We start from the raw sequence: 9,976 nt of genomic DNA, 5'->3' as shown, positions 1-9,976 counted from the left end.
TTAAAATCCACAATTTCCATCCATACTTACATCGTGCACAAGTATGATGTAACTATGAGACATGTGGAATTTGATTGATGTGTGGATGTAAGTAGTACTTTGTCTCCATAGTTAGTGTACTTGTGATTGATGGCATTCCAAAATATCATGTTCAACATTCTTTAGCACATATGAACATCCATTTGGTTTAGTTATCAATAGTGAAATAGACCCAACTGATTCCCACCATCATTAACATCAAAAACTAACCTAAATCCTATAAACAATATCTATAAAAAAACTCCAAGGGAGAGTGAAATGTAAAGAGCAGGCAGCACACTTAAATTCATCACATAAGAAATGGAAGCAGTAGTGTATCATAACCCTAAAGCTTCCACCAAACCCTCGTCTTACTACTCATTTACCAAGAAAAAGAAAAAAAAAAAAAAAGTCCAATCTATGACATCTCTCGGAATCTGGCAAGTGCTTTCTTCTGAATGAGAGTCCGGTAGCTATCACCTGCTTGCACCTCCAGGGTAGGGTCCACCGCCTTCTTGGGTTGACTCCCGAGTCCCGCCCTCTTTTCTGTGGCTTGTGCCTGCACGGGCTCCACCATCCCACTCCCGTCTTTCCCCAACCCCTGGCAATATTCATATTCATATTCAATTCAAACTTTCAGTATTTTACTATTATACATTAAGACTTCACCTAAATCATACAGCTTTGATAAATGTGATTTACAGTTGCTCTCTGGCTGGTAATTAAAAGGAAAGAACTGGAAAAGTTTACCAAGCCTTGTTGCCACCCCATGTTTCGAAGCATCCGGTTGCCAACATTACTCTCATCAATCGCCTTCTCAGCTGTAATTACCTCATAGCTACTTCCACTTCCACTACCCCCACCTCCCGCCTCTCCACCTCCACGTGTCCCACCAACACCAGGCGGAAAAGGCATCGAATCCCTTTTCATACCCGAATCTCCATCTTTTACAACAAGCCCACCCATTATATTAAATAAATAAATAAACAGTCAATACATAATAAAGAATCAATAATAATACTAACAGATTCTGTGTCCTTTTACATATGACATATGACATATCCATCTCCTCCTCTTTTTTTTCATAGTTAAAGCAATTAATTAATTAATAAGATGAATATAACAAGAAGACTACTACTGAAACAATTATTTATATTCACAAACGCTTACTTGGATCCCCAACGCCAACATCATCCCCAAAAGATGACGAACCATATAAACTCCTCCTTTCAGCAGCTCGATCCCTATAACCACTCTGAGGCTGCTGCTGTTGTTCTTTACCAGACATTGCTGACTGTACATGTCCATGTACAGGCGCCTCTGAAAACCGTCTTCTACCACTCACTGTAGCTGCTGGTGGTGTGTAAGACCCCAAAGCAGATGCATCTGTCATAAATGGCACTGCACATGAATTATTCACTTCCATACTTGTAGTTGTTGATGCAACATTATTTGACCCTGACCCTGACCCTGACCCCACATATGTAGTATCTGATTTCACCACCCCTCTACCAGACCCCCTTATCACACCTCTCAAAGTCCCCCCTCCCACTCCCACAGGCTTTTGTGCATCTAAGTTTGCTGACTGGACCGATGTGTTAACAGAAGAAACTGCAGCCTCGTTTTTTAACTTTCCAACACCACCACCGGTTACAGTTACAGATACAGTGTTGGATTTTTCTTCTGTTGACAGATTGGCGTCTCGTGGTGCTTGACTCTCGTGGCTTCTCTGCTTCCACATGGAAAGCACGTTGCTCATTTTCTTCTTGCTAGCTAAAATACTACTTTTTGAAGCAAGTTTTATTTCTTTCATCTTCTCTTTCTCCTTTTTCTCTGCTGCTATTGCCGCCGCCTGAACAGCATCCGCCAACGAATTAGCGGTAGTTGTGGTGGCTGCCGGTGCAGATATCACTACTTTTCTAGTGTTTGAAGGTTCCTTTTCTTTTTTGTTATCGTTTTGGTCATTATTACAAGGGACGTATTGTTGACTCTGGTGATCATATGAATACCAAATTCCATTGTTACCATCGTAGTATAGACCTGTATAATGTATGTATGGAATACATCAGTAATCATATACATACATAATTCCATATTGTAATAATCTTTATCAAGAAAAAAGAAGAAAAAGAACCTGTATTTCCATCATAATAGAATCCAGAAGCAGCATCATAGTAATAACCAGATGCTTCATCCCAAACAAAACCAGACTGTGGAGCCGAAGCATCTTTTGGATTTCCACCCTGCTCTTGTTGCCCATTATTAGATTGTTTCTCATCTGGATTATACTCTTTTGGCGCCCATCCAACAGCATCATACTACAAACATTTTAATATTTCATAAACAAAAAATATCAAGTTTATATATTTTATAAAAAAAAGAAAAAAATTATTCCATTACCTGCTGAGCAAATGCAGCAGCCTCAATTGCTGCAGCAGCAAGGCTACTTGAGTGAGAAGAGGATGCCCCTGTTCCTGGTCCAAGTATGCTTTTTGCATATGCAACTCTCAAAATTTGACCATTTTTCTCAAGTGTTGTCCCATTTGTTGCCTCAAGGGCTTTTGTGGCATCTTCAACCTGAGATTCAAAATAAATCCAGATAAGAATAAAATCAAATACTAGAGTGTTCCACAAGTGACAAGTCTAGAAACTTACCGAATGAAAATGTACAAATGCAAATCCTCTTGAGACGTGAGTAAATTTGTCTCTCACAAGTCGAAGATCCTGTAAACACAATTATATGATTTATATCATTCAAAAAATAAAAAGTTATACCTTACTTATAGCACAAAAATGATGTGTACCTTAATCGGAGCGTGTTTAGAAAATTCATAACGAAGCATTTCCTCATCAGCATTTTCATCCAAACCTCTCACAACCAAAACATGTGTGGGACCTGAAAGTACAAAATGTTTTAAAAAAAATGCTTCAATCAGGTATGATAATTTTAAGCTGTTGATAAACTAACCTGTCTCCCCTTTCTTACCAAATGAATTAGTATTTGATGATGACATATCTGCTGGAGGAGCATCATCTGTTCTAGGTTCATTACACTGATTTCAACAAAGATCAACACTCAGTTGAAAAGGTCAAGAAAATGACAAAGACATAGACAAACATGTTTTGAATTTTATTTAAAAAAAAAAAAAAAAAAAAAAAACACCTGAAAGCAAGATGTCCTCCGTGCAAAATTAACACAACCACATATTGTGCACATCCAATCAGAAAGAACCATTGTGCTTCTGTGGTTCATGTGCCCTGACCTTGATGAACCATCTGACCCGAACCCAGATCCACCAGCTCCTCCAGTTGGTTTACTACTGCAACACAAACAACAGATAAGTAACAATGAAAGTAAATATTCTAAAATAAAACTAAGAATCAGACATGCATTTACCTGTACTCAAAGAACAGCTTCCTACCATCAACAACAAGACCCTCATCTCCAATCTTATCCATCATCAAACGTGCAGATCCCTGATTTTGATTTGCAGCCAGCAATAAGTTCATAACTATGCTACTCACAAGCCACAACATTTATGCACCAAAAAATTCAAAAAAAAAAAAAGACCCTAAATTGATACCGTTGTAGGGAAATCAATAAATGCAAATCCACGAGAAACACCAGAGTTTCGCTCTTTAATGACACGAACATGGCGAAGAGGTCCCCATTCAGCCTAAATGGTGACAAAAGTATTAAACAAATTGATTGAAACAATTGCAAAGAGATGAGTGAGAGAAGAAAGAGTACAAGCATTTGATATAAATCTTCTTCAGTTGTCTTTTGGGAAAGACCCTTCACAACAACAGTAGCAGATGGAACCTACACAATGATAATCAAGTCATCCAACTAAGAAAGAAAGAATCTTTTGAATGTGAACTTTTTTTAAAAATAATGCATTATGATTTACACATACCACTGAATAATGTTCATGGTGACGATATTCATCGCGATCTCTTCTTCTATCTGACCTGTCATGTCTGTCTCTGTCTCTGTCCCTGTCATCATCATAGCTGTCCTCACGATGACTTCTGCCATGGCTGCGACTTCTTGGAGATCTTGACCTAACACGGTCATCATGTCCACGTGATCTAGAACGTTCATGCCTTCTATATGGACTTTGATCCCTTTCTCTACTCAAACCTTTTCTATCACGGGACCCACGCTTTCTCCAACTGCCCTCTCTCCTACCACCTCTTTCATAATCAGAATCATAGCTATGCCTTCCACTTCCATATTCATAATCTCTCTCACGGCTATCCTCTCTGCTTTGTGAAACCCGACCTCTATTATAATCATAATCATCATATCCATAATCATCACGTTCACGTTCACGTTCACGTTCACGTCCACTATATCTTGGAGGCCTCTCGTATCCATGATCATCATAGTGATATGAATCAACATCACGATATTTGACAGTGTCGATTTCAGGGTATGGATTATTATCATGTCGCCTTGAATCTCTATCAAGTGGATATTCATCTTCATAGCTTCGCCTTCTTGTTTGAGTTTGAGGCCAAGCTCCCACTGGTTCCTGTGGTGGAGGAAAGGTCTCCCTCTCCAATACATCGCGTTGGAAGGTGTTTCTTGAATAGAGTTCATCTCTTGGAAAACGGTCATCTAAATACCTCCTATCATCGTATGAATCATCCGCCCTGTTAATTGAACATAAGGCAGATGCAAAACAGAGAAACGGTGGTATAACAAAAAAAAAGCATGAATATGAATTACTTGTAACTTTAAAAAGTTCAAGAAGTATACTCGATTTTGGACTGATGGTATGAAGAAAAACTCACCGAAAATTTGGTTCATGGACTGCAGCATATCGATCGAGGGCCTGTGGATTCAAGAGAATAAGGTATGTCAGCAAGTTATAAGCATGGAACTAGAATTCCATATCCTCATTTTGTCCCATGGCTTAAGGATGAGATGAGAGTCACAAAAGCAAGCCCTAATATCTTGATTGTATTTGTATATCATCCCATATATGTCATTTTTTTAAAAAGGAAACCACAATTACGCTGTTATTTTCCCATCCAGGCTGAAGACCATAGCGACCAGGATCCATTTCCAATGTTACCCCTCCTCTTGATGATTGATTGATTGCTTACAGGTTTCAGGAGCAACACCACTCTTTAATTAAACCTTTTTTTCCTGTAATGGATGCACAAACAGACAGTCATGCTACAGTGAATTGAGTAATAATCGTCATGACTTGGCCTCCCATTTTACTGGACTCAACTCTTCAAAAATCTAATTCTTCCCACATATATCCATCTTCAATTTCTTATAATACAGAAAATTAAGGCTCTTGAAGAAGAAGAAACCAGCAGCAAACAAGTTTACAAATTTATCTCAGGTTTAAAGATAAACATAGTACCAATGACAAACACATTGAGAAACAAAAAAATGTAGTTTATCTCAGGTTTAAAGATAAACATAGTACCAATGACAAACAAAGAATTGTAGTTTATGAGTTCATCTCAGTTTTAAAGATAAACATAGTAACAATGTCCCAACTAATCCACTAAACTCACGTTGACCAACATGTAACTAAATGCAAATCTTACAGGTAACTTAAAGATTATGTATTTCCACTTGCCCAACTTCAGGCTTATCATACTTAAAGGACAAGAACCAGAAATTGAAGCTAAACACGCTAATATTTTTCAAGATTACAAGCTAATCAATATTTTAAACCCCAAAGCTCTATACGAGCAACAATTACCATGAGATCCACAATGATTCCTTACACTTCAGTAATTAAATCACAACCGCAAAAGGGTACAATGAAAAGATAATTAATATATCAGACTCTAGTCTCTGGTCACAACCCAATCCCAACTCAACAATCACGTATCCCTTCAAAAACGATTACTGGGTTCCATGACTCAAACTTTTTTTATATTGATTCGGCGTTTACTTTTTAATGATTCGCAACAGGAGAAAATCAAAGAAAAAAAAAAGAAAAATAAATAAAATTTATTAGTGGGTAGCTATGAACAGAACGATTAAGTCCATGCCAATGGGTATCTTGCATACACCTGGTAATTCCTGTTCCACTACAAAACAACATCAAACTTTACCAAGAAAAACACCCTACAATATTTGCAAACACCTGCAAACCCTTGATACTCCGTTATTCTATTAGGAATCGATAAAACTATAGGCATAAGCTCACGATTCTTACGCTGCAGACGCTTAATTCGATCGCCCGATTTTGTTTATATCTTCGATCTAGAAACACCAATTCAGGTTAATTGCTTCGAATGCATCGTGTAGCAGATAGACGATTGCGACTGTGTAGAATCGAACAAATTCACGAAAATTGTAGATTCAAACGCAAAATACAAGATCTAAAGGTGCTATTTTGCGACAATGAATGGCCTAACAAGGAGGTTGTCAAGAGATTTGTAGTTATATAAAGAGGATGAATGTTCGCACGAAGAAGTAATCAGATAATAGGGCATACGGGCAGGAAACACTTTTTCTTTTATTAGGTTTTTGGGAGTTGGGATTACATATATTTTTGGTAGTTGCATATGTGGTCCTTGTATTATTTTCTTTGGGAAAATGACTTATAAAGGTAAGAAAGTTTCACAGATGTTCAAAAAAAAACTATCTAAGTTTGTCGTTGTTCAAAAAATACCATCCAAATAACAATATTGTATAAAAAATACCATCCAAATATATTGTTTGTTTAAATGTTACCTATGGTAACCAGAAGGTGTAGGTTACCTCTCTTATTCAACCGTTTAAAAAAAAATAAAAAGAAAAAAGGAAATGAAATGTAGTATACGATCGTTTAACATATATGTGGGTTTTACCCTTCTCTCTCAACAACACGAAGATTGGGAAGCCGATTCTTCTAGGGCTCGATCGATCAAATATCCTTCAAGAAATTCTGAAGTCGGATATGTTCATGTAAGTTATACTCTTAACATTCCCTCTTTTAGCAAACGATTTTTCTTTTCTTGTGTCTCTTTTTTTGTTTCAAACACTGGCTTCGATACCCCAACCCCTCTAAATCAATCGAACGTTGGATATAGAATGGAGGTTTCTAGACTCATCGTTGATTGATAAAAATCAGACCATCACTTATTCTCATGGGTAACAGACCCTAAATCAGGGGTAACAAACCCTAAATTAGTCCGCATACTTTTGAACTGTGTTGAACATTCTTGGAAATTTTATTGTTTTAATTAGTCAGATGTTCAACCTTTATTTATCTTATATGATTATGTTACTTGCTAATCATTAACAATGACCTTTGTAGTTGACTTTGGCCGTTAAAACAAGAATGTCGTTCTCAACAGATGGTGCATTGAGTATAGATGTTTTCCATAAAGGAGTGTTTGTTCCTAAGCCCTTGATGTACTTCAATCCTGATAAGACTTCTGTCACAGAGGTAGACTTACGAAATATGGAGTTTAAGGACTTTAAAATCTACATCCGTAATCTGACGAAGGGTATGTGTCATGATATGTACTATTGTCTTCCAAATCGGGCCTTAGTAGATGGGTTGAGGGAGCTGAGAGATGAAGATGATTATGTGAGGTTTCTTGATGCTGGATACAAAAATGGGAGAAGAATCAGTATCTACATTGATCACGACCATGAGCCACTTATGCAATGGATTAAAGAAGAGATAGCCGAAGATGGAGTGTACGGTGATAGTGATCCATCTTCTGATGATGTGGACTCGGTGATGTCAGATGATATATCGGTAGACCATGAAGTTGATGATGAGGTTATAGAAATTCCTAAATCTGTTGATCCGTTTTTATCCAAGAAAAATCTTATTCCAGAAGGAGGGATAGATGAGGAAGTTGATGATGAGGTCCACCACTTTCCTATTCATGATCCCGACCAGAAATGGGACACAATGGTACCTGTATTAGGCATGAGATTCTCTGACAGATATGAACTCAAGCAAATGTTAACAAATTATGTTGTCTTTAAAGGGTATGCATTGTGGTACGAAAAAAATGACTCAACTAGATTGTTAGTGAGGTGTTGTAAAAATAAAGAAGGGAAGGCAGCTTGCCCTTTTAGACTATGGGCTACTCCAATGAGTAGTGAATATTCATTCCAGATCAAATCGCTAATTGACGAACATAACTGTTGCAGGCAAGTTAATTTGGGGTCTATTGTGACATACAGGTGGATTGGTAAAATGTTAACGAATGACATTTTGGAAAAGCCCCGCATCAGCTACAGGAACATGGTTGCATTAGTTAAGAAAAATTTTGGTTTGCATGTAAGTGTTGGGCAATGTAGAAATGCCAAGAGTTTTGCACTAGATGAAATTTCAGGTAGCTTGGTGGGACACTATGAAAAGTTGTGGGATTATGGAGCGGAGTTATTGAGGTCTAATTCGGGTTCAACAGTCTCAATAAAAGTGAATCCTATGCCTGATTCTACAGCTTACTTTAAAAGAATGTATGTTTGCCTTAAGGGTGTGAAAGATGGTTGGATTGAAGGATGCAGGAGGGTGATTGGTGTTGATGGATGTTTTTTGAAGGGTATTAGTAGAGGTGAGCTATTAGAAGCTGTTGGTAGGGACTCCAACAACCAAATGTACCCGTTGGCATGGGCTGTAGTGTCAGTAGAAAATAAGGAAACCTGGAAATAGTTCTTAGATCTGCTACTTGAGGACATTGGGATGGGAGATGGCAGAGGTCTTACCATTATTTCTGACCAGCATAAGGTTTGTTCTTATAAATACATAACTTAGTGCTTTATATGTTTATTTATATGTTATTTTATATTTAATGTTAATATTTTCATCTGGCAGGGTTTGGTAGAAGCTGTTAAAGAAAGGGCACTAGTATGTGAGCATAGGCAATGTGCTAGACACGTCTATGCTAACTTTAAGAAGAAATACATAGGTGTTGAGTTTAGGAAGTTATTCTGGAGAGCTGCAAAGTCCACAACCGAGTCAGCTTTCCAATCTTATATGAGGGAAATCAATGCGATGTCCACACATGCTTATGATCACCTAATGGAAAGAGACCCAAAGACATGGTGCAAGGCATTTTTTGAGCTTGATAGGTGTTGTGATGCTGTGGAAAATGGAATATCATAATCTTTTAATGCAACAATTGTAGAGGCCAGGAAAAAACCTATTATATCAATGTTGGAAGAAGTCAGAGTGTACGTGATGGAGAGGATGTACAAACAAAAAGGGAAGGGGGAAAATGGAACTTGGATATATGTCCTTCCATTAGAAGGAGGATTGAGAAATTTAAAGAACAACAGAGGTATAATACTTACTTGGAATGCAACTTTTTTTTATTTGAAATTACTTACTTTATACCATTTCATCATAGGTATTGGGATGTTACTCCAAGTGGTCCGCAGATATATGAAGTGAGACAATTACATGAGGTTTATGCAGTTGACTTGGACCAAAGAACCTGTGGGTGCAGAGCATGGCAGTTGACTGGTATACCATGTGTACATGGTATTGTTGCAATCTTGTTTTTGAATGGGAATGCAGAGGAGTATGTTACAGTTTGGTTCACAACGAATATGTTTGGAAGTTGCTATAGATATAACGTGAAACCAACTAATGGAGCTGACATGTAGCCGGAAACAGGTCTTCAAAGCATCTTGCCACCAAGGCGTAGGAGAATGCCCGGGAGACCAAAAGTGACTAGAAAGAAATGTCATACAGAAAAAGAAGGAAAACATATTGTTAGCAAGAAGGGGAGGCATTCCAAAATGTGGTAACTATCATCAAGAAGGTCACAACAGGAGACGATGTCCATTGCTGAAACAAGGTTTGATTCCTAATTACAATCTTTCTTTATTAAGATTTTGACACTAATAATTTTTTTGCTTTACAGATGAACAACTACCTGAGGAGGTTGGGTCTGAAGAAGTAGTGGTTGCTGAGGAGGTTGGGGCTGAAGAAGAAGTGGTTGCTGAGGAGGTTGGGGCTGAGAAGTC

General features: G+C 37.8%; 2 protein-coding genes across 6 annotated transcripts; one reads left to right on the top strand and one right to left on the bottom strand.

Moving 5' to 3' along the window:
• Positions 1-206: 206 nt before the first annotated feature.
• LOC111907352 (SUPPRESSOR OF ABI3-5) lies at positions 207-6,520 on the bottom strand. Of its 5 annotated transcripts, none has more exons than XM_023903122.3 (16): positions 6,213-6,520; positions 5,043-5,176; positions 4,819-4,859; positions 3,936-4,677; positions 3,770-3,841; positions 3,603-3,695; positions 3,416-3,495; positions 3,182-3,338; positions 3,005-3,071; positions 2,823-2,914; positions 2,674-2,742; positions 2,419-2,595; positions 2,153-2,336; positions 1,189-2,058; positions 769-962; positions 207-619 (listed from the first exon to the last, which is right to left on the bottom strand). In XM_023903122.3, the coding sequence occupies exons 2-16, from the start codon at positions 5,088-5,090 to the stop codon at positions 437-439; spliced, it is 3,069 nt and encodes a 1,022-aa protein (XP_023758890.1). In that variant the 5' UTR covers positions 5,091-5,176; positions 6,213-6,520; the 3' UTR covers positions 207-436. The 5 variants fall into 5 exon arrangements, with proteins under 5 accessions (XP_023758890.1, XP_042755942.1, XP_042755943.1 ...); XM_042900008.2 differs by having other exon boundaries at positions 2,987-3,071; positions 3,936-4,653; XM_042900009.2 differs by having other exon boundaries at positions 2,987-3,071; positions 3,182-3,335; positions 3,936-4,653.
• An 802-nt stretch (positions 6,521-7,322) lies between these two features.
• Positions 7,323-8,657, top strand: LOC111907317 (uncharacterized). The gene has a single exon (XM_023903085.1). The coding sequence runs from the start codon at positions 7,323-7,325 to the stop codon at positions 8,655-8,657; it is 1,335 nt and encodes a 444-aa protein (XP_023758853.1).
• The last annotated feature ends 1,319 nt before the right edge of the window (positions 8,658-9,976 follow it).

This window comes from Lactuca sativa, chromosome 3, assembly GCF_002870075.4.
Source record: "Lactuca sativa cultivar Salinas chromosome 3, Lsat_Salinas_v11, whole genome shotgun sequence".
In the NCBI taxonomy this organism is placed as follows: domain Eukaryota; kingdom Viridiplantae; phylum Streptophyta; class Magnoliopsida; order Asterales; family Asteraceae; genus Lactuca; species Lactuca sativa.
This window is presented reverse-complemented; position numbering and strand designations above follow the sequence as displayed.